At 50.1% G+C, this 26,120-nt stretch overlaps 1 protein-coding gene across 1 annotated transcript; it reads right to left on the bottom strand.

The window, feature by feature from the left end:
* Window positions 1-783: 783 nt before the first annotated feature.
* Window positions 784-22,648, bottom strand: MRAS (muscle RAS oncogene homolog). The gene is made up of 5 exons (XM_075609778.1): window positions 22,414-22,648; window positions 18,482-18,635; window positions 17,278-17,377; window positions 4,003-4,082; window positions 784-3,641 (listed from the first exon to the last, which is right to left on the bottom strand). The coding sequence occupies exons 1-5, from the start codon at window positions 22,604-22,606 to the stop codon at window positions 3,542-3,544; spliced, it is 627 nt and encodes a 208-aa protein (XP_075465893.1). The 5' UTR covers window positions 22,607-22,648; the 3' UTR covers window positions 784-3,541.
* Window positions 22,649-26,120: the final 3,472 nt, after the last annotated feature.

Here is a 26,120-nt window from a genome sequence, read left to right as displayed (position 1 = left end):
TGTTCCATTGGACGGCCGTATTAAAATCCCAGCACCAAACTAGGAAGTAATACCTGCAACTTTTCCAATGGTCCCTGGAGCTGTAAATAGCAGGGGGTCTCTGGGGCTATAAATAGCAGGGGGTCTCTGGGGCTATAAATAGCAGGGGGTCTCTGGGGCTATAAATAGCAGGGGGTCTCTGGGGCTATAAATAGCAGGGGGTCTCTGGGGCTATAAATAGCACAGTTCCACTCTGGAGAACCTCTCCACTCCCAATGGAAATAAATAAAATGGGATTGCTGCTTTGAGATTCCCAACAATCTCCGAAATGAGTATTGTTACTCTGGGAACATCCAAAAGTCAGTAGCAATGTGTTCCAGGCGCTTCTGGCAGAGAGGGGGTTAAACACACGAGAACAACAATATAGGGGGGGGGGGCAACAGCCTTTCTAAACCAGGGGTGCACAATCTTTTTCCCTTGCGCCCCCTTGCCGGCTGGCCCCCCACCTTACCTTTGCTCAAGTTCTGCCGTGACGACGCCATGACAACGCGACACCAAAAGCCGCCTGAGCCGAGGTAAGAGAGTTACAGAGAAGCCTTCGCTGCTTCCCCAGCCTCTGATTTAAATGCCTTTGGGAAGAGCGCAGAGCCTCTAAACGCCCTCCCCCCCACCCCGCAGAGAATCTCGGGCCGCCCAGACTGCGCCTTCCTGCGCTAAACCATGAGACCCCCTCCTCTAAACCATGAGACCCCCTCCTCTGCTCCCCTCCAAAAAAAAACACAAACCACAGACACTTCTACAACGTTTTACATTTGAAATAAAATGATCTACAATTTATTCCCCTAGAAATAAGTTAATACATTCACAAAAGTCAGTGAAATTACATTTCTAGATGGTGCCCCCACCCCCTGTACATTCAATCTTTTCTCCGTTGAACTCGCTCGATCTCTAATTATACTCGGAGACCAGTCCTGTTGGAAGAGGTGCTGCTCCGCGGCAAGCGAAGTTTGGCGGGTCGCCAGAGCTTGACACAACGTCTGGAGTCCCAAGGCGGCTAGGAATTCATTTTCTATCCAAATCGCTTGTTCATTTTATAGAGAGGAGCGGGGGTTGGGGGGGGGTGGTGAGGTGTTTAACCCGTTCGGTGCTAGAGGGTTTACCGCAAATGGTTCCCAGGGCTTAAACGCCCAATGAAGGCAGGGAACAGCAAAATAACATCCCCGGGCAGCCAAGTAAATGAAGAGGTGCAAACCCCCCATAGTCAGGCAGTTTAATTCCACAGGGGTCTCTAACTGGGGAAGTGTTTTATCTCCCCTTATCAGAAGCCCCCCTTAATGGAGGGGGCTCTGGCTGTACAAGCACTCACTGACCTCACAGAAGGGAGGAAATCAAACCCCCCCCCCCCCCACCTCCCCCAAAGTCTCCCTTTGAAAAAATACATTACAAGTGTCAGATTCGGGTAGGAAATGGTATCAGGTGACGAGACCCCCTAAACAGGTCCGTGGGATTCATTCACCTTGGTCCTAGCAGTGATTGCCTCTTTGCGGGTCACAGCACACACCCGTCCTGTTAATTCCTTCGCTGGTAGTAAGGCATACTGCGGGTTGCGTAAAGATACCTCAATATTACCTCTATCAGGGCTTGAAGGGTTAATGAATGCAGTACGGAGGAAGATAAAAAGGTACAAATAACCATAGTTAATATAAAAGCTATCTAACGTTCCACTTAACCGGGACAGTCCCACTTGGCAAACGTAAAGAAGCACGGAAGTCCGGGATCCCTGGAGACAGCATAACGTGCGCGTACAAATCATCAATGGCTTTCATTCGAGACAATGTATCAGAGGGGCCATTTTCAGAGCTTGGTCTCAAACGGTATCATGTAAACCTGTCCTGGCCTTAAATTGGAGGGCAACTCCAGTTCCCAAGAGCCACCAACAGGTCAGGTTTTCAGGATATCCCTGCTTCAGCACAGGTGGCGCAATCAGTGGCTCAGTCGAAGACTGAGCCACTGATTGAGCCACCTGTGCTGAAGCAGGGATATCCTGTAAACCTGACCTGTTGGGGGCCCTTGAAGACTGGAGTTGGCCATTCCTGATATAGAACACATTGTGTGCTTCTGTTCTTCAGTAACTTTGGGGACAGGGGCTGGCAGTAAAGCAACTTTCCACAGTGCTTGCTTTTTTATTTACTGTTTACTAACCAGAACCAGTGGGTCGCCCAGAACTCATCCATAGTCCCCTGATGTCCACGGACCACCCTGGTTCCCTCAGCGAAAAGACACGTTGTCCAACGAGCAAGAATAGTTGGCCAGGGGGACACAAAATGGCCGCTAGGCAGCCTTGCCTATGGCGGCCAATAGAAAGCTGCAATGTCAGAGAGTGGACAATCGCTGCTGGTGACCCCGGGGGTCAGATCCGAGGGGCCCTCTGGTTCAGGTGGGTAGAAATAGCCGCTTTAAAAAAAGGGGGAAATAGTGCATTATAAAAAATATCTTTACAAAACGTTTGCAAACCGCATTGGGCCCAATTATACAGAATTATTATCTAACTGCTGCGGTTTAAACCCAATCCCCCCCCCCCCCAAAAAAAGTGCCACTTCAGTTCCACCCAAGCTGAGCTTCTCTGCAGCTGCCCCCAGCGGTCAGCAGGTCCCCCTCCCCACCTGAGGTGGAGGTCAAATGAAGAGGGAGAGGTGACGAGAGGGAAAATAAGAGGAGGCCGGAGGAGCGGTAACGAGGGAAATCTCCCGGGGGGGAGGGAGAGGCGCACAACGAGGGACGTCCCTGAGAGTTTGGGTAACGACCACTGGCCACCTCGGCACTGAAAAGGTTAACACGGGTGCTCTCATTCTGCTGCTGCGCTGGCGCCAAGCGGTCGCGGACTTATTTCTTTCGGTCCCTGTTCTCTCCGCTCCTCCAAAGTGCAAAAATAAATAGTGTCCCGGCGGCGACAGGAAGAACAAATGAACCCACAGAAAGTGTTCTGCACCCGGGGGGGTTGGGGGGCGGACATAATGGCTGCTTCCTTTTTAAGGGAGGGGGTGGGGGGGGGGGGTTAGGAGGAAAGGAGATAGGGCTGTGGGGGGAGGAGGGGTAAGGGGGTAGGAGGGAAGGCGATATATGGTGTAGGAGAGAGGAGTGAGGGGGGGGGGGGATTTTAACACTTCCTTTGCAAACTCTGTGGTTTATGATATCCTGAGGGTGGTGGGGGGGAGACGCCCCAGTTTTCTCTGCCCACAGAGCTGGCGACCTGCACAGACCCCGCTGACCATCTTTCAAGTATTGGTGCGGCAGTCCTGGGGCAGGATGTGCCCCCCGGGGCTGGGGCAGTAAGTGTCCCCGGGGCAGGGGTAGGATGTGCCCCCCCCCCCCCCGGGGCTAGGGTAGTGGGGTAGGAAGTGTCCCCCGGGGCTGGGGTAGGAAGTGCGCCCCCCACACCCGTGGGCTGGGGTAGGATGTGCCCCCCCTCCCCAGAGCTGGGGTAGGATGTGTCCCCGGGTAGTGTACAGTGTGTCACTAGTTCTGTTTAGTCTGCGTTAAGACGCGGGTAGCGCGCAGCCTGTCACAAGACCACGCACTGCAGCCTGCGTATTCCGGTGCTGCGGTCCCCTCGCCATTTTGTGTTCCCCTTCCTCTTCTGGCTTTTGTCTGGGATCTGCTGCCTGTTCAACACAATAAAATACCATATGAAGAACACCATAAAATACCATATGAAGAATACAATAAAATACCATATGAAGAACACAATAAAAGCAACATCAACAATAATTTGTGCAAAGTGTTCATTATCCCCTATTCTTCTGTAACAGTATCCCTGATATTTAACAGGTCTGGTGCGGTGGGTTGTTGTTCCCGCTGAAAGGATTTGATACAATCCTTTTACAGAGGTCACTGCCAATAGCTACAATCTGGTCGCAGAGGGGGACTGCAGCAGGACGAGACCGATTGTGGCAGCAACTAAGGGGGCGCAGAGGTAAGGAACCACGTTCCACAGCTGGAGAGCCTGCAGCTTTCGCGACTCACCGGATGACTCTCACAAGGTCGTGGAACGCCTTGTCCACGTTCTGAGGTGGATCCTTGGCACTGGTTTCAATATAAGGGACCTGTAAGCCAAACACACGGATTGTGTCATTGGTTGGGAAAGAGCCAAATCATTTCAATAGACACATGATACACACAAATACCTAATACCTATGGCAGGAGTAGCAAACGCCAGTCTCCAAAGGGCCACCAACAGGTCCGGTTTTAAGGATATCCCTGCTTCAGCACAGCCACTGATTGAGCCACCTGTGCTGAAGCAGGGATATCTTTCAAACCTGACCTGTTGGTGGCCCTTGAAGACTGGAGTTCACCGCCCCTGACCTATGCCATCTTCTTCAAAGGCTCCAAATCCAATGAAGCCTTCAGTTGCCAGCAATGCTCTGCAGGACCCTGTGGCAGATAAGGAGTTAAACATCTATTATTGCAGCTGGTGCTTGGGGGGGATGTGGCCCCAGATGTGGGAGCCGCTTTTGTACAATTATAAAACGAATATATGAGATAAACAATTAAATCAAATATGCAAAGTCCCCTTAAATATTTCGGTATTCTGCCGGCAAACACGCTGCAGAAAATCGGTGGCAGATTTCGCCAGGAAACCATCCCACCACTTCCAATGGGACGTTTGTCCCTGATTAATGAGCCGGTGATGTGCTTAGGGTTGCCAGGCGGCGTTTCCAAAAATACTGAACAATGGTGAAAGGTGCGACGCGCTAGAGGCACGCGCACACACACACACACACACACACACACACACGAAACTATGAGAAAACAGAGTCCCTGTTTGGATATGCACTCCTCCTTATGTGTAAGGTACCACCTCCACTGATTTGAAATAATATTTTATTTTTTATTATTGAACAAATAGAAAACAAAAAAGTAGATTAAAACTAAAACTCGCCACAGCGCTTATAGTAGAACTGCAGGTCAGTGTGTAATAATATTGTCCCTGCTAATTCCGAGCTGTGAACCTAACCTATGCGTACAGCCACAGCAGATGTCTGCACATGATAATTACTGTATCCAGGCATATGTGCTGGTGCTTCACAAGAAGTGCTAGGTGTACACTATGTAGTGTGAAATATTAAACCCAAGACTCTCACAATAATGACAGAATAAGTGCTAAATAAACCTAAATAAATCCTGTTTGTGTGTGTGTTTATATACAATGTATACTGCCTAGATAACTGAATTACATCCTATGTGACATCTGTATAGATCTATTGTGACGCAGCCTGATCAGATTAGTCTTAGATCATTCCTCCTGTGCCTATCTGTGTGTATCATATAGCTGTAGTGGAAGCTATTGAACAGGCATAGATAGTGGAAGGAGTGTCACGGATTGTAACAAAGCTGCAACTGGGCTCAAAAGGGATACTAAATGTATATGCTAATCGCTAACTATATAGTGGCAGCCTCATACATGCAAGGTGTAGTAGAGAAGCAAAAAGTTGCCACTAGCGGACAGCACTATAACTCTTCCTCATACCCCACACCAGCGGAGGGTGAGTGGGGGGGGGATGTGAGGGGGGGGAGGAGAGAGGAAGAGAGAACAGAAGGACAGAATCTTGCAGGCTGAGTATGCCTTGCAGTGTTAACCCTCTGTTAAGATAACTCTCTCCTAATAAATGCCTTGAGACTGCACAGTTGAGAGTAGCGATGTATTGCCACTAACTCAGAACACTATACTTCCTCTACACACTCCACTCTCACATCCGAAGGGAGAGGGGCAGAGACGGGAGAGCAGGAGAGGGAAAAGGATATTACCTGCAGACTGAATCAACCGTGCAGTCACACACACTCACACACACTCACACACACTCACACACACTCACACACACTCACACACACTCACACACACTCACACACTCACACACTCACACACTCACACACTCACACACACTCACACACTCACACACACTCACACACACTCACACACCTGATTGGTTGCATTAGCCGGCAGCAGCCAATCAGGATGGAGGAAGCTGCCTCGCCCCCTAGCAACAGCCCAGCTCGGGGAATTCTTGCAGACCCCTAAGCCTGTCAGGTAACTATGTCCAGAGAGGTAATACCAGTATACCCATACACGCCCAGAGAGGTAATACCGGTATACACATACACGCCCAGAGAGGTAATACCGGTATACACATACACACGCCCAGAGAGGTAATACCGTTATACACATACACACGCCCAGAGAGGTAATACCGTTATACACATACACACGCCCAGAGAGGTAATACCGGTATACACATACACACCCAGAGAGGTAATACCGGTATACACATACACGCCCAGAGAGGTTATACCGGTATACACACAGACGCCCAGAGAGGTAATACCGGTATACCCATACACGCCCAGAGAGGTAATACCGGTATACACATACACACCCAGAGAGGTAATACCGGTATACACATACACGCCCAGAGAGGTAATACCGGTATACACATACACACCCAGAGAGGTAATACCGGTATACACATACACGCCCAGAGAGGTTATACCGGTATACACACAGACGCCCAGAGAGGTAATACCGGTATACCCATACACGCCCAGAGAGGTAATACCGGTATACACATACACGCCCAGAGAGGTAATACCGGTATACACATACACGCCCAGAGAGGTAATACCGGTATACACATACACGCCCAGAGAGGTAATACCGGTATACACATACACGCCCAGAGAGGTTATACCGGTATACACACAGACGCCCAGAGAGGTAATACCGGTATACCCATACACGCCCAGAGAGGTAATACAGGTACACACATACACGCCCAGAGAAGTAATACCGGTATACACATACACGCCCAGAGAGGTAATACCGGTATACACATACACGCCCAGAGAGGTAATACCGGTATACACATACACGCCCAGAGAGGTAATACCTGTATACACATACACGCCCAGAGAGGTAATACCGGTATACACATACACGCCCAGAGAGGTAATACCGGTATACACGTACACGTCCAGAGAGGTAATACTGGTATACACGTACAAGCCCAGAGAGGTAATACCTGTATACACATACACGCCCAGAGAGGTAATACCGGCATACACATACACGCCCAGAGAGGTACTGTAATACCGGTATACACATACACGCCCAGAGAGGTAATACCGGTATACACATACACGCCCAGAGAGGTAATACCGGTATATACATACACGCCCAGAGAGGTAATACCGGTATACACATACACGCCCAGAGAGGTAATACCGGTATACACATACACACCCAGAGAGGTAATACCGGTATACCCATACACGCCCAGAGAGGTAATACCGGTATACCCATACACGCCCAGAGAGGTAATACCGGTATACCCATACACGCCCAGAGAGGTAATACCGGTATACACATACACACCCAGAGAGGTAATACCGGACACATACACGCCCAGAGAGGTAATACCGGCATACACATACACGCCCAGAGAGGTAATACCGGTATACACATACACACCCAGAGAGGTAATACCGGACACATACACGCCCAAAGAGGTAATACCGGTATACACATACACGCCCAGAGAGGTAATACCGGTATACACATACACGCCCAGAGAGGTAATACCGGTATACACATACACGCCCAGAGAGGTAATACCGGTATACACATACACGCCCAGAGAGGTAATACCGGTATACACATACACGCCCAGAGAGGTAATACCGGTATACACATACACGCCCAGAGAGGTAATACCGGTATACACATACACACCCAGAGAGGTAATACCGGTATACACATACACGCCCAGAGAGGTAATACCGGTATACACATACACGCCCAGAGAGGTAATACCGGCATACACATACACGCCCAGAGAGGTAATACCGGTATACCCATACACGCCCAGAGAGGTAATACCGGTATACACATACACGCCCAGAGAGGTAATACCGGTATACCCATACACGCCCAGAGAGGTAATACCGGTATACACATACACGCCCAGAGAGGTAATACCGGTATACATATACACGCCCAGAGAGGTAATACCAGTATACACACACACACGCCCAGAGAGGTAATACCGGTATACACATACACGCCCAGAGAGGTAATACCGGTATACACATACACGCCCAGAGAGGTAATACCGGTATACACATACACGCCCAGAGAGGTAATACCGGTATACACATACACGCCCAGAGAGGTAATACCGGTATACACATACACGCCCAGAGAGGTAATACCGGTATACACATACACGCCCAGAGAGGTAATACCGGTATACACATACACGCCCAGAGAGGTAATACCGGTATACACATACACGCCCAGAGAGGTAATACCGGTATACACATACACGCCCAGAGAGGTAATACCGGTATACACATACACACCCAGAGAGGTAATACCGGTATACACATACACGCCCAGAGAGGTAATACCGGTATACACATACACGCCCAGAGAGATAATACAGGTATACACATACACGCCCAGAGCGGTAATACCGGTATACACATACACATCCAGAGAGGTAATACCGGTATACACATACACGCCCAGAGAGATAATATCGGTATACACATACACATCCAGAGAGGTAATACCGGTATACACATACACGCCCAGAGAGGTAATACCGGTATACACATACACGCCCAGAGAGGTAATACCGATATACACATACACGCCCAGAGAGGTAATACCGGTATACCCATACACGCCCAGAGAGGTAATACCGGTATACACATACACGCCCAGAGAGGTAATACCGGTATACACATACACGCCCAGAGAGGTAATACCGGTATACACATACACGCCCAGAGAGGTAATACCGGTATACACATACACGCCCAGAGAGGTAATACCGGTATACACATACACGTCCAGAGAGGTAATACCGGTATACCCATACACGCCCAGAGAGGTAATACCGGTATACATATACACGCCCAGAGAGGTAATACCGGTATACCCATACACGCCCAGAGAGGTAATACCGGTATACCCATACACACCCAGAGAGGTAATACCGGTATACCCACACACGCCCAGAGAGGTAATACCGGTATACACACACACGCCCAGAGAGGTAATACCGGTATACACATACACGCCCAGAGAGGTAATACCGGTATACACATACACGCCCAGAGAGGTAATACCGGTATACACACAGACGCCCAGAGAGGTAATACCGGTATACCCATACACGCCCAGAGAGGTAATACCGGTATACACATACACACCCAGAGAGGTAATACCGGTATACACATACACGCCCAGAGAGGTAATACCGGTATACACATACACACACCCAGAGAGGTAATACCGGTATACACATACACGCCCAGAGAGGTTATACCGGTATACACACAGACGCCCAGAGAGGTAATACCGGTATACCCATACACGCCCAGAGAGGTAATACCGGTATACACATACACGCCCAGAGAGGTAATACCGGTATACACATACACGCCCAGAGAGGTAATACCGGTATACACATACACGCCCAGAGAGGTAATACCGGTATACACATACACGCCCAGAGAGGTTATACCGGTATACACACAGACGCCCAGAGAGGTAATACCGGTATACCCATACACGCCCAGAGAGGTAATACAGGTACACACATACACGCCCAGAGAAGTAATACCGGTATACACATACACGCCCAGAGAGGTAATACCGGTATACACATACACGCCCAGAGAGGTAATACCGGTATACACATACACGCCCAGAGAGGTAATACCTGTATACACATACACGCCCAGAGAGGTAATACCGGTATACACATACACGCCCAGAGAGGTAATACCGGTATACACGTACACGTCCAGAGAGGTAATACTGGTATACACGTACAAGCCCAGAGAGGTAATACCTGTATACACATACACGCCCAGAGAGGTAATACCGGTATACACATACACGCCCAGAGAGGTTATACCGGTATACACACAGACGCCCAGAGAGGTAATACCGGTATACCCATACACGCCCAGAGAGGTAATACAGGTACACACATACACGCCCAGAGAAGTAATACCGGTATACACATACACGCCCAGAGAGGTAATACCGGTATACACATACACGCCCAGAGAGGTAATACCGGTATACACATACACGCCCAGAGAGGTAATACCTGTATACACATACACGCCCAGAGAGGTAATACCGGTATACACATACACGCCCAGAGAGGTAATACCGGTATACACGTACACGTCCAGAGAGGTAATACTGGTATACACGTACAAGCCCAGAGAGGTAATACCTGTATACACATACACGCCCAGAGAGGTAATACCGGCATACACATACACGCCCAGAGAGGTACTGTAATACCGGTATACACATACACGCCCAGAGAGGTAATACCGGTATACACATACACGCCCAGAGAGGTAATACCGGTATATACATACACGCCCAGAGAGGTAATACCGGTATACACATACACGCCCAGAGAGGTAATACCGGTATACACATACACACCCAGAGAGGTAATACCGGTATACCCATACACGCCCAGAGAGGTAATACCGGTATACCCATACACGCCCAGAGAGGTAATACCGGTATACCCATACACGCCCAGAGAGGTAATACCGGTATACACATACACACCTAGAGAGGTAATACCGGACACATACACGCCCAGAGAGGTAATACCGGCATACACATACACGCCCAGAGAGGTAATACCGGTATACACATACACACCCAGAGAGGTAATACCGGACACATACACGCCCAAAGAGGTAATACCGGTATACACATACACGCCCAGAGAGGTAATACCGGTATACACATACACGCCCAGAGAGGTAATACCGGTATACACATACACGCCCAGAGAGGTAATACCGGTATACACATACACGCCCAGAGAGGTAATACCGGTATACACATACACGCCCAGAGAGGTAATACCGGTATACACATACACGCCCAGAGAGGTAATACCGGTATACACATACACGCCCAGAGAGGTAATACCGGTATACACATACACGCCCAGAGAGGTAATACCGGCATACACATACACGCCCAGAGAGGTAATACCGGCATACACATACACGCCCAGAGAGGTAATACCGGTATACCCATACACGCCCAGAGAGGTAATACCGGTATACACATACACGCCCAGAGAGGTAATACCGGTATACCCATACACGCCCAGAGAGGTAATACCGGTATACACATACACGCCCAGAGAGGTAATACCGGTATACATATACACGCCCAGAGAGGTAATACCAGTATACACACACACACGCCCAGAGAGGTAATACCGGTATACACATACACGCCCAGAGAGGTAATACCGGTATACACATACACGCCCAGAGAGGTAATACCGGTATACACATACACGCCCAGAGAGGTAATACCGGTATACACATACACGCCCAGAGAGGTAATACCGGTATACACATACACGCCCAGAGAGGTAATACCGGTATACACATACACGCCCAGAGAGGTAATACCGGTATACACATACACGCCCAGAGAGGTAATACCGGTATACACATACACGCCCAGAGAGGTAATACCGGTATACACATACACGCCCAGAGAGGTAATACCGGTATACACATACACGCCCAGAGAGGTAATACCGGTATACACATACACGCCCAGAGAGGTAATACCGGTATACACATACACGCCCAGAGAGATAATACAGGTATACACATACACGCCCAGAGCGGTAATACCGGTATACACTTACACATCCAGAGAGGTAATACCGGTATACACATACACGCCCAGAGAGATAATATCGGTATACACATACACATCCAGAGAGGTAATACCGGTATACACATACACGCCCAGAGAGATAATACCGGTATACACATACACGCCCAGAGAGGTAATACCGATATACACATACACGCCCAGAGAGGTAATACCGGTATACCCATACACGCCCAGAGAGGTAATACCGGTATACACATACACGCCCAGAGAGGTAATACCGGTATACACATACACGCCCAGAGAGGTAATACCGGTATACACATACACGCCCAGAGAGGTAATACCGGTATACACATACACGCCCAGAGAGGTAATACCGGTATACACATACACACCCAGAGAGGTAATACCGGTATACACATACACGCCCAGAGAGGTAATACCGGTATACACATACACACACCCAGAGAGGTAATACCGGTATACACATACACGCCCAGAGAGGTTATACCGGTATACACACAGACGCCCAGAGAGGTAATACCGGTATACCCATACACGCCCAGAGAGGTAATACCGGTATACACATACACGCCCAGAGAGGTAATACCGGTATACACATACACGCCCAGAGAGGTAATACCGGTATACACATACACGCCCAGAGAGGTAATACCGGTATACACATACACGCCCAGAGAGGTTATACCGGTATACACACAGACGCCCAGAGAGGTAATACCGGTATACCCATACACGCCCAGAGAGGTAATACAGGTACACACATACACGCCCAGAGAAGTAATACCGGTATACACATACACGCCCAGAGAGGTAATACCGGTATACACATACACGCCCAGAGATGTAATACCGGTATACACATACACGCCCAGAGAGGTAATACCTGTATACACATACACGCCCAGAGAGGTAATACCGGTATACACATACACGCCCAGAGAGGTAATACCGGTATACACGTACACGTCCAGAGAGGTAATACTGGTATACACGTACAAGCCCAGAGAGGTAATACCTGTATACACATACACGCCCAGAGAGGTAATACCGGTATACACATACACGCCCAGAGAGGTTATACCGGTATACACACAGACGCCCAGAGAGGTAATACCGGTATACCCATACACGCCCAGAGAGGTAATACAGGTACACACATACACGCCCAGAGAAGTAATACCGGTATACACATACACGCCCAGAGAGGTAATACCGGTATACACATACACGCCCAGAGAGGTAATACCGGTATACACATACACGCCCAGAGAGGTAATACCTGTATACACATACACGCCCAGAGAGGTAATACCGGTATACACATACACGCCCAGAGAGGTAATACCGGTATACACGTACACGTCCAGAGAGGTAATACTGGTATACACGTACAAGCCCAGAGAGGTAATACCTGTATACACATACACGCCCAGAGAGGTAATACCGGCATACACATACACGCCCAGAGAGGTACTGTAATACCGGTATACACATACACGCCCAGAGAGGTAATACCGGTATACACATACACGCCCAGAGAGGTAATACCGGTATATACATACACGCCCAGAGAGGTAATACCGGTATACACATACACGCCCAGAGAGGTAATACCGGTATACACATACACACCCAGAGAGGTAATACCGGTATACCCATACACGCCCAGAGAGGTAATACCGGTATACCCATACACGCCCAGAGAGGTAATACCGGTATACCCATACACGCCCAGAGAGGTAATACCGGTATACACATACACACCCAGAGAGGTAATACCGGACACATACACGCCCAGAGAGGTAATACCGGCATACACATACACGCCCAGAGAGGTAATACCGGTATACACATACACACCCAGAGAGGTAATACCGGACACATACACGCCCAAAGAGGTAATACCGGTATACACATACACGCCCAGAGAGGTAATACCGGTATACACATACACGCCCAGAGAGGTAATACCGGTATACACATACACGCCCAGAGAGGTAATACCGGTATACACATACACGCCCAGAGAGGTAATACCGGTATACACATACACGCCCAGAGAGGTAATACCGGTATACACATACACGCCCAGAGAGGTAATACCGGTATACACATACACACCCAGAGAGGTAATACCGGTATACACATACACGCCCAGAGAGGTAATACCGGTATACACATACACGCCCAGAGAGGTAATACCGGCATACACATACACGCCCAGAGAGGTAATACCGGTATACCCATACACGCCCAGAGAGGTAATACCGGTATACACATACACGCCCAGAGAGGTAATACCGGTATACCCATACACGCCCAGAGAGGTAATACCGGTATACACATACACGCCCAGAGAGGTAATACCGGTATACATATACACGCCCAGAGAGGTAATACCAGTATACACACACACACGCCCAGAGAGGTAATACCGGTATACATATACACGCCCAGAGAGGTAATACCGGTATACACATACACGCCCAGAGAGGTAATACCGGTATACACATACACGCCCAGAGAGGTAATACCGGTATACACATACACGCCCAGAGAGGTAATACCGGTATACACATACACGCCCAGAGAGGTAATACCGGTATACACATACACGCCCAGAGAGGTAATACCGGTATACACATACACGCCCAGAGAGGTAATACCGGTATACACATACACGCCCAGAGAGGTAATACCGGTATACACATACACGCCCAGAGAGGTAATACCGGTATACACATACACACCCAGAGAGGTAATACCGGTATACACATACACGCCCAGAGAGGTAATACCGGTATACACATACACGCCCAGAGAGATAATACAGGTATACACATACACGCCCAGAGCGGTAATACCGGTATACACATACACATCCAGAGAGGTAATACCGGTATACACATACACGCCCAGAGAGATAATATCGGTATACACATACACATCCAGAGAGGTAATACCGGTATACACATACACGCCCAGAGAGATAATACCGGTATACACATACACGCCCAGAGAGGTAATACCGATATACACATACACGCCCAGAGAGGTAATACCGGTATACCCATACACGCCCAGAGAGGTAATACCGGTATACACATACACGCCCAGAGAGGTAATACCGGTATACACATACACGCCCAGAGAGGTAATACCGGTATACACATACACGCCCAGAGAGGTAATACCGGTATACACATACACGCCCAGAGAGGTAATACCGGTATACACATACACGTCCAGAGAGGTAATACCGGTATACCCATACACGCCCAGAGAGGTAATACCGGTATACATATACACGCCCAGAGAGGTAATACCGGTATACCCATACACGCCCAGAGAGGTAATACCGGTATACCCATACACACCCAGAGAGGTAATACCGGTATACCCACACACGCCCAGAGAGGTAATACCGGTATACACACACACGCCCAGAGAGGTAATACCGGTATACACATACACACCCAGAGAGGTAATACCGGTATACACATACACGCCCAGAGAGGTAATACCGGTATACACACAGACGCCCAGAGAGGTAATACCGGTATACCCATACACGCCCAGAGAGGTAATACCGGTATACACATACACACCCAGAGAGGTAATACCGGTATACACATACACGCCCAGAGAGGTAATACCGGTATACACATACACACACCCAGAGAGGTAATACCGGTATACACATACACGCCCAGAGAGGTTATACCGGTATACACACAGACGCCCAGAGAGGTAATACCGGTATACCCATACACGCCCAGAGAGGTAATACCGGTATACACATACACGCCCAGAGAGGTAATACCGGTATACACATACACGCCCAGAGAGGTAATACCGGTATACACATACACGCCCAGAGAGGTAATACCGGTATACACATACACGCCCAGAGAGGTTATACCGGTATACACACAGACGCCCAGAGAGGTAATACCGGTATACCCATACACGCCCAGAGAGGTAATACAGGTACACACATACACGCCCAGAGAAGTAATACCGGTATACACATACACGCCCAGAGAGGTAATACCGGTATACACATACACGCCCAGAGAGGTAATACCGGTATACACATACACGCCCAGAGAGGTAATACCTGTATACACATACACGCCCAGAGAGGTAATACCGGTATACACATACACGCCCAGAGAGGTAATACCGGTATACACGTACACGTCCAGAGAGGTAATACTGGTATACACGTACAAGCCCAGAGAGGTAATACCTGTATACACATACACGCCCAGAGAGGTAATACCGGCATACACATACACGCCCAGAGAGGTACTGTAATACCGGTATACACATACACGCCCAGAGAGGTAATACCGGTATACACATACACGCCCAGAGAGGTAATACCGGTATATACATACACGCCCAGAGAGGTAATACCGGTATACACATACACGCCCAGAGAGGTAATACCGGTATACACATACACACCCAGAGAGGTAATACCGGTATACCCATACACGCCCAGAGAGGTAATACCGGTATACCCATACACGCCCAGAGAGGTAATACCGGTATACCCATACACGCCCAGAGAGGTAATACCGGTATACACATACACACCCAGAGAGGTAATACCGGACACATACACGCCCAGAGAGGTAATACCGGCATACACATACACGCCCAGAGAGGTAATACCGGTATACACATACACACCCAGAGAGGTAATACCGGACACATACACGCCCAAAGAGGTAATACCGGTATACACATACACGCCCAGAGAGGTAATACCGGTATACACATACACGCCCAGAGAGGTAATACCGGTATACACATACACGCCCAGAGAGGTAATACCGGTATACACATACACGCCCAGAGAGGTAATACCGGTATACACATACACGCCCAGAGAGGTAATACCGGTATACACATACACGCCCAGAGAGGTAATACCGGTATACACATACACACCCAGAGAGGTAATACCGGTATACACATACACGCCCAGAGAGGTAATACCGGTATACACATACACGCCCAGAGAGGTAATACCGGCATACACATACACGCCCAGAGAGGTAATACCGGTATACACATACACGCCCAGAGAGGTAATACCGGTATACACACACACGCCCAGAGAGGTAATACCGGTATACACACACACGCTCAGAGAGGTAATACCGGTATACACAAACACGCCCAGAGAGGTAATACCGGTATACACACACACGCTCAGAGAGGTAATACCGGTATACACATACACGCTCAGAGAGGTAATACCGGTATACACACACACGCTCAGAGAGGTAATACCGGTATACACATACACACCCAGAGAGGTAATACCGGACACATACACACCCAGAGAGGTAATACCGGACACATACACGCCCAGAGAGGTAATACCGGTATACTCATACTGTACATGTGCAGTATTACCTCTAATTTGTTATTGGACAGAGTGTCCAGATACAGGACAGTCCGGTTTAATACTGGACCCCTGGCTGTACTCACGGGTAACAGTCACTTACACTGTGTTTTGCTGCCATTTCCTTTCCTTGTTCGCTTGAAACTTTCCTTAGGTGCATCAGGTCCACTTTATTCGCCACCAAAATCATGGGAAAGGATTCTCTAGAAGAAAGCAGAATAAGAACCATGAGTGGCATCAAAACCCAGCGCGTGGCACCACATCCCAGCGCCGCGTGGCACCACATCCCAGCGCCGCGTGGCACCACATCCCAGCGCCGCGTGGCACCACATCCCAGCGCGTGGCACCACATCCCAGCGCCGCGTGGCACCACATCCCAGCGCGTGGCACCACATCCCAGCGCGTGGCACCACATCCCAGCGCGTGGCACCACATCCCAGCGCCGCATGGCACCACATCCCAGCGCGTGGCACCACATCCCAGCGCGTGGCACCACATCCCAGCGCGTGGCACCACATCCCAGCGCGTGGCACCACATCCCAGCGCGTGGCACCACATCCCAGCGCTGCGTGGCACCACATCCCAGCGCGTGGCTCAGTCAGCCTATAAATATATCCAGCAGTTAACACCTGAATATAGGATTAGATATTTAAATGTCTCTCTGCACTTCGTCCCAATATCACTGAACATGTCAAAGTGTAAACAGAGCGTCCCCCAACCTCTGCATTACTGCCCAGGGGAAGAGAGGAGCTCAGCCACGGACTGCCACGGATTCCTCTCTGCAGGACATCATCCTCACAATCAGAACCAGATTGGGATTCGCATCCTTTAACGCAAGGGTCTCAACCCCAATCCTCAAGGGCCATAAACAGGCCAGGATATCCCTGCTTCAGTACAAGTGGCTCAGTTGAAGAAGGCCTCAAGGGCCACCAACAAGCCAGGTTTTATGGATATCCCTGCTTCTGCACAGGGGGTTCAATCTTCCACTGAGCCACCCGTGCTGAAGCTGGGATATCCATAAAACCTGGCCTGTTGGTGGCCTTGAGGATTGAATTTGAGACCTCTAGACTTCGACTGAGCCACCTGTGCTGAAGCAGGGATATAAAAAACAAACAAACCCAGATCTGTTGGTAGCAATTGAGGACTGGACATATCCACCCTTGCTCTAATACATTGCAATGCAGGCCAGATGCATGTGGCAACTAAAACTCTACAATGTCGCACGTGCACAAGTAATACATTTCATGTGGGTTACAACGCTGTGCACAGATTCCCAGTGCCGACTTGTTCCCACGCATGGCACTCACCTGTCTTTGACCCGAAGGATGAGCTGGTGGAACCGGTCCACGTGCTCGAAGCTGGCTTTATCCGTGACGGAGTACACAATCAGGAAACCATCGCCCGTCCTCATGTACTGCTCCCGCATGGCGCTAAACTCCTCCTGCCCGGCAGTGTCCAGGACTGGAGCGACACAACAAGCATTACTCCGTGCTCCCACCTCAAAGCACCCGGATATTCACACCCTGCCTACCCATCACACTCACCTTTAAAAAAAAAAAAAAGTGCAATCCCTGAGAGCCGACCAAAAAAAAAATCAAATAAAAAACATAAAACATAGTAAAGAATGGAACAGTCTCATTGGCTTCCTTAAAACAAATGTAACGGTGCTACAAGCAGATATTTGGAGTTTTTGCCAATTGGGCATTTCCCTTCCCCCTTAGCCCACCCTGTCTTCCCCAGAGAGCTGGAAAGGGGGGGCACGTCAGATCTGAAAAAGCTCATCGTTGGTACAGACAAGATTGACAATCGCCAAACATTCAGCGGTCACAGGTCGCAGGTCACAGGTCACACGGGGACTGAAAGCAAACGGTATTTGAAAAGCTAAAAAAAAAAAAAAAAAAAAAAAAAAAAGCAGGAGTGGCCAACTCCAGTCCTCAAGGGCCATCAACATGTCAGGTTTTCAGGACATCTATGCTTCAGCACAGGTGGCTCAGCTTCAGCACAGGTGGCTTGATCAGTGGCTCAGTCTTCAATTGAGCCACTGATTGAAGCAGGGATATCCTGAAAACCTGGCCTGTTGGTGGCCCTTGAGGACTGGAGTTGGCTGCCCCTGGTTTGAGGTAACAGTTAGTTTAACGCATAAAACATATTGTTGCCGGTTGGATTTATTTCTCCGTGGGATTGCAGCTTTAACAGGAAGTGAATCCAACCGCAAGCTGCTGGGAGCACGTGTGTGCAGGCTGGGGGTGGGGAGCGCACGTGTGTGCAGGCTGGGGGCGGGAGGGAGCGCACGTGTGTGCAGGCTGGGGACGGGAGGGAGCGCACGTGTGTGCAGGCTGGGGACGGGGGGGAGCACACGTGTGTGCAGGCTGGGGGCGGGAGGGAGCGCACGTGTGCAGGCTGGGGGGGGAGCGCACGTGTGTGCAGGCTGGGGGTGGGGAGCGCACGTGTGTGCAGGCTGGGGGCGGGAGGGAGCGCACGTGTGTGCAGGCTGGGGACGGGGGGGAGCGCACGTGTGTGCAGGCTGGGGGGGGGGAGCGCACGTGTGTGCAGGCTGGGGGGGGAGTGCACGTGTGTGCAGGCTGGGGGGGGGAGCGCACGTGTGTGCAGGCTGGGGGCGGGGTGGAGCGCACGTGTGTGCAGGCTGGGGGCGGGGGGGAGCGCACGTGTGTGCAGGCTGGGGGAGAGCGCACGTGTGTGCAGGCTGGGGGGGGAGCGCACGTGTGTGCAGGCTGGGGGTGGGGGAGCACGCGTGTGTGCAGGCTGGGGGGGAGCACGCGTGTGTGCAGGCTGGGGGGGAGCACGCGTGTGTGCAGGCTGGGGGGGAGCACACATGTGTGCAGGCTGGGGGGGAGCCCGCATGTGCGCAGGCTGGGGGGGAGCCCGCATGTGCGCAGGCTGGGGGGGGAGCACGCGTGTGCGCAGGCTGGGGGGGGGGGAGCACGCGTGTGCAGGCTGGGGGGGGGGGGAGGGAGCACGCGTTTGTGCAGGCTGGTGGGGAGCCAGCTGGGTGCGGCATGCTGAGCTCAGTCTGACGTTCCTAGGAGAGGGTGAGACGGAGTAAAGCTCAGGACATGCAGTGGGCTGATTCCTGGCGCTGCTGGCGTGTGACGTGGTATGGGCGGTTTAACACCTTCTCTGTAGCTGGGGCTGCCTCCCGGCATTCGAAAAAGATATATCTGGGCAGGACGCCAAGTGATGGTCTGACTGTGACTAACAGCGTGTACTTTTCGTATTGATGCATCTTTTTTCCCTAAGTGCTGCACTGGAGGGCATATATCTATCAGAGATGGAAGAATTTGGGGCGTCTGCCACCTAAGATTTGACCTGCGGGCGCCTGTAGTTACCTATTAGTCACTGCCATGACCAGCAACCGCGCTACGTATCCTGCTTGCACAACCGCAAAACAGGATAGGCTGCGCTATTGCTGGTCGCCGCGGTGATTAGCAAGTTAGTCGGCACTGTGCCTCCCCCCCTCAACAAAAAACATTGGCTCCTAAAAATTCTAGCTGGCGCCTAATTTAAAAAAAATGCTTCTCCCACCATGATCCTGCGTCACCGCTAGCGCTTGACGCGGTGAGAGGGCGGCGCTTGCCACTTTTACTTACATATATCTATATATGTAAGTCCCCGCTGACGCAGTGCTTGTGCGCGGGCACGCACGCTCACCCACGCTTGGCTAAACAAATAAATAAATTAACTTTCGAGCTCGCTCAACCTGCCCGAAACACCCCCTCCCCCCCCGCGCGTGTGCTTCAGAAATAGCAACGACACCCGGTGCTCATGCTTGGAGAGCTGGTGACATCACCGCTCAAGCATGAGCGCGGTCAGCGCCAGCAGGGCCGCAGCCTGATACACACACACACTGAACTCCCGGCTTTGCCAATTTATCCCCTCTTATGCCACAGGGGCCAGCACCAAATTCTGGCAGCAAAGGGCTTCACATACAGTAGGCAATTATCGCCAGCTGTCATATCTGCGTTATGGGTGGGAGGGTAAGTGGGAACAAATGGCCTCTGGTGTCCGATCGTATTATAGCCTTTTGATGAGACCCAGATGCTCAGGCTGACGTGTTGTATTGTATGTATGTCTCTATTTATACAGCGCGTCACTGCGCACTGACCTGCTGTGCACTGAAGTGGGAGACGCGTTCAGAAATAATCATTTAAAAAAAAACCAAAGGCACGGCCAGCGTGATTCTGCGAGGGGCCGAGTCACCCGCTTCTTTCATATAGGGTGGAAGGTGATATTTTCACAGCCCCGCACATTATGCTCCTGCTGCATTATATATTGGCGCAGAGTATCTCTGTATATTGGGAACAGCAGCTCGTCCAAAATATGTTTTGGGGGAAAACAATCCAATGATTCGCATTTTCCACCTCTATATTTGCCACTTTAATTACAGCAAACACAAGTTCCATGTGTGAGCACATTCACGCCTGTCTCACACCGTTCTGCTGCGCTGCCCTTCCCCATTATCTGTTGGCATACAATGCTTCAAATGCAGCCAGGGATTCTGGGTAATGGCATGCAAATGAGCAGTGTGTTACTTTTTGGTTCTTATCCATTGTAACATGGGACCCCTATAGGTTTAGGCCTGCCGCATTACACGGCTTTTCAGCACAGCCTGGGTTACAGAAGTGCAGAGTCAGTAAACCCATTCACAGATGGCTGGTTTGACCTTTTGGATCTCATCAGTGTGAAGCTGGGAGTGGCTTATAAACAGTGTTTAAAAAGCGACAATACAGAAGTTGTTTTAAAATGTATTTTTAGCTGCTAAAAGATTGCCCCTTTATCTTACCCTAGGGGTCAGGAACAAGCAAACGCGCTCACCGTCAGCTGGACGCAGTTACAGTCCCGGGGGCGGTGCTCTGTAACTTTGGGGCATGCGGCTCAGGGGAAAGGTGCCGGCCTTTTATAATGTAATGGAAGTGGATTCACGGACCATCCTACTAACAGAGGTGGCACCTGCTAATGCAGTAATGTAGGGATTCCCAGACTTCCCCCCCAACAGGTCAGGTTTTATTGATATCCCTGCTTCAGCAGAGGTGGCTCAGTCATTGCTGTACGTAAGGCAAATGGCTAGACCGACTTGTTCAAGTGGTCCTCATCTGCTGACACGGCCTTATATGATGTGAAGCAGCTTTCCCCTGGCTGGGGAAGATTTCAGCCCCGTTTATCTGAATAATGGAAGGCAGCTTCAGAGTATACGTCTATGTTTCAACACCAAGCCTCTTACCGTCCAGTATCGCCCACTGCCCGTCTATCTCGGTGTGCTTCAGGTAGGAGTCCTCTATGGTGGGGTCGTAATCCGGCACAAAGATCTTCTGGAAGAACTGGATGGTCAGGGCGCTCTTCCCCACGCCCCCATCCCCCACCACCACCAGTTTGTAGGTGGGGAGGTTCTCGCTCAGGACCGCGCTGGTCGCCATGCTGCCCCCACAGGACACGCGGACCTGGCAGAAACAAAACGAGGAAAGCATCATTAAAACGTGATGAGCAGAGCTAGCAATTGGTTGCATGTCCCACTGGCACGGAAGGGGTTACAATAAGATTATTGACCCCAAAATGCAGTTTCACTTAATAGCTATTGAAGTTGGTGGATGTTTTACAATAAAACCTTAAAAACCCAAGTACTTTTTTTTTTTTTTTTTAAATTCTCACATAACTAAATGCTGCAAGGCAGGGACGGCCCACTGCAGTCCTCAAGGGCCACCAACAGGTCAGGTTTTCAGGATATCCCTGCTTCAGCATAGGTGTCTCAATCAGTGGCTCAGTCAAAGACTGAGTCACTGATTGAGCCACCTGTGCTGAAGCAGGGATATCCTGAAAACCTGACCTGTTGGTGGCCCTTGAGGACAGGAGGTGCCCGCCCTTGCTCTAAGGATTCCACAATCTTTACATAAGAACTTTTTGTGAACACACGGTTTGTGAAACTATACGTACAGGCGGTGTGGCAATCTCAATTCCTTTCCCCACTATGTTTAATGTCTCCGTGATTAGACAAAGAGAAAAAGACGTGCGAGTTACAGAAGAACGCTTCCTTATTCTGGTGGGAAAATAAATATATTTACATTTAGGTAAAAGCAGTAAAATTGTCCCTTTAACCGCTCACAGCCAGAGGGGCTCGCAGTGCCTTGCATGGACCCCAACGTAGCAGACAAAATGAGGTCGATAGGTTGTTTTACAAATATCCCCCCCCCCTTTAAAGGTGCAGACCAAGCAATATCCTACATAATTAATAAATCAGTTCTGTACTATGAGAAAATACTTGTAGTATTTTTTTAAACAACTCTGAACGACATTTTTAATGTATTATAAGGTAACAAGCATTTGTTTCTGTAGCAACCATTTACAAAGTCACATCCCCTTCCTCTTCTGTAACAGGCTCTGGCACACCCCTTTGTGAGCCCTGCCCTCTCTCTAGCAGTGCACCAATTGTATCTAGTGACTGCCTGGTCACATGATCTTCCCCACAGAACTTTGTCATATTAATATGTAAATGCGTATCACCGACTGCAGAATATTCCTCAGCGGCCATTTAGTGAACCCCCGAGCCGAATCTTCGCTGATCGATCACAGAAGATCGGCAACTTAGCTAATTACTTATCACTGTGTGGCTTGTTTTGATGCGCATATTAAAGGGGGAAAGGCAGCTTGGACGGCTGCTGTAAGGCACTTCTTAAAACGCCTCAGGGGACCAGCCTCCGACGCCTTTCCAGCAGTAAACGGCCGTGCAAGACTTCCACAGAAACCAGATGCACGCCTACAAACAGCCATTATTACACGGGTTCCTGGTATCCGTGGCAACGTGATGTCTCAGGGCCCTGTTCAATAAACTCAGACAGAGCCGTATTGGCATCAAACTTGTTTTTTTCCAGCTCCCCCCCCCAAACAAAAAACCTAATCATTTTGTCTAAATCAATTATTTATGCATAAAAATCAACTCGAAAAAAAAACAATCTCAATGCGCAATAGACAAAAAGAAAGCTGTATAATGAAAAAAGAGATCAACGAGGTCACGTCACCCCCATGTGCTCCCCAGAGCGGGAGTGTGCGCGCGCGGTCGCATCACCCCCATGTGCTCCCCAGAGCGGGAGTGTGCGCGCGCGGCCGCGTCACGTCACCCCCATGTGCTCCCCAGAGCGGGATTGTGCGCGCGCGGTCGCATCACGTCACCCCCATGTGCTCCCCAGAGCGGGAGTGCGGCCGCGTCGCATCATATTTTGCGCTTTATTACAGTGCTGGTGTTACTATTTTGTGAACAGAAAATAAGACATTTGAAATCTTCTTTGGATCAGATCCTCTCTTTACTGAATGGGGTGCAGGGCGGCGTGTCTTGGGGGGGGGGGGGGTGGGGCAACTCAAGTCCTCAAGGGCCCCCAACAGATCAGGTTTTAAGGATATCCCTGGTTCAGTTCACCTGAAGCAGGGACTGATTGAGCCACCTGTGCTGAAGCAGGGTTATCCTGAAAATCTGACCGGTGTAGGGGGAGGGGGATCTTGAGGACTGGAATTGAGAATCCCTGACTAAAGCCCATTAGGACAGAAACCCCTGGGGAGCGCTGAAACCCCCCCGCCTGCTCAGATATGCTCACAGCTCGCGCGCTTAATGTGAACAAAAACACTCTGATCCCTCGTGGGCCACGAGAAGCTTTTAGCCCGCAAAGCGCCAGTTGTCAGCGATACAATGTGTCGTTTTATTGCTGGGTGCCAGAAATATGGCAGCTTTTCAGGTTCAGCAGAGGGCAGCGGATTAGAACAGCATGTTACACGTGTTTCTACGGAGGAACATGCAGCCACTTCTGGGGTGGAATCCTGGCCGCATATTCCTGCAGCTCGGTAGGGATGAAAAAGGGGCAAGGTCATTATTGCAGAGCAACGTCTCTTTAAATCAGGTCCAATAAAAGGTTGACACTTAATATCACCCTCCTACCATTGTTTTTCTAAGAGGTTATTAGACTTGCTATACACTGTGGGGGCAGAACTGCAATTCTCAATACCCCCCAACAGGTCAGGTATTAAGGATGTCGCAGCTTCAGCTCAGGTGGCTCAATCAGATCCTGCTTCAGCACAGATGGCTCATTTGGTCACGATTGAGCCATCTGTGCTGAAGCTGGGATATCCTTAAAACCTGACCTGTTGGGGGAGGGGGTTTGAGTTGAGAAGGGCACATTTTTTTGGTGGATTTAGATCCCCAGCAGATCGGCCGGTACCTTTGGTCAGCAGATTTCAGCGGGTCAATCCCAAAAGGGACGAGTCGCGTTTTGCTGATTTTGTGTTATTATTGCCGATACAATCTGCGGAATCAGCAATCCGTAGATGGATTTGTAAGAATCCACCAACGAGTTGCTGAATCCGCGGAGTGGATTCTACCAATCCGTCCACAGGTTGTATCCAACAGCGGTTTTTGATGATTTGGGGGTAGGGGGGGGCGGGGGGGGGGGAATGCGGGAAGATCCGGGAAACGGATTTGGGTGGATTCGGTCTGCTTTAGTTTGGAGGGCTGGAGTTGAGCACCACTGCTCTACTGAACCCTGTAAGCACCCCACCTACTCTCGCAACCAAGACATAGCGATGCCAAGTATGTAATACTGGGACACGGGAAGATGTGCTCACAACCACCACATTGATTCCGTGGCACAGCACAAGCCGGGATTGCTGACACACGCACAGGCTGGAAGGCCTCTCTTTCCACGCCTGGCAGTGAGAATTACTTTCCACGTATGAAACCGTTCACTTCCAGGAATTGTTCTGAATGTTTCTGCGGTTTCCCAGGGTGATACTGAGCTCCTGGTCTCCCCCCCCGCACTCCGCCTCCCCAGCTCGGGCAGTTGCAGCTCTCGCTGGGGGTTTCTTTATCTGTGTGTACTGGTTCTATGGCTGCCAACATAAAAATGGGGTTACTCGCTTCCGATTCATTAGCTAAGCATGCGATCGCGGCAA

Source organism: Ascaphus truei, chromosome 7 (assembly GCF_040206685.1).
Source record: "Ascaphus truei isolate aAscTru1 chromosome 7, aAscTru1.hap1, whole genome shotgun sequence".
Lineage (NCBI taxonomy): Eukaryota > Metazoa > Chordata > Amphibia > Anura > Ascaphidae > Ascaphus > Ascaphus truei.
Note: the sequence above shows the minus strand (reverse complement) of the source record. Positions and strands in the feature narration are given on the sequence as shown.

Coding starts and splice junctions, on each gene's coding strand:
- MRAS (XM_075609778.1), bottom strand. CDS start 22,606: ATGGCGACCAGCGCGGTCCTGAGCGAGAACCTCCCCACCTACAAACTG. Junction 18,636..22,413: donor GCAGTGGGCGATACTGGACG/GTAAGAGGCTTG, acceptor GTGTCGCTCCAG/TCCTGGACACTGCCGGGCAG. Junction 17,378..18,481: donor ATCCTTCGGGTCAAAGACAG/GTGAGTGCCATG, acceptor GCTTTCTTCTAG/AGAATCCTTTCCCATGATTT.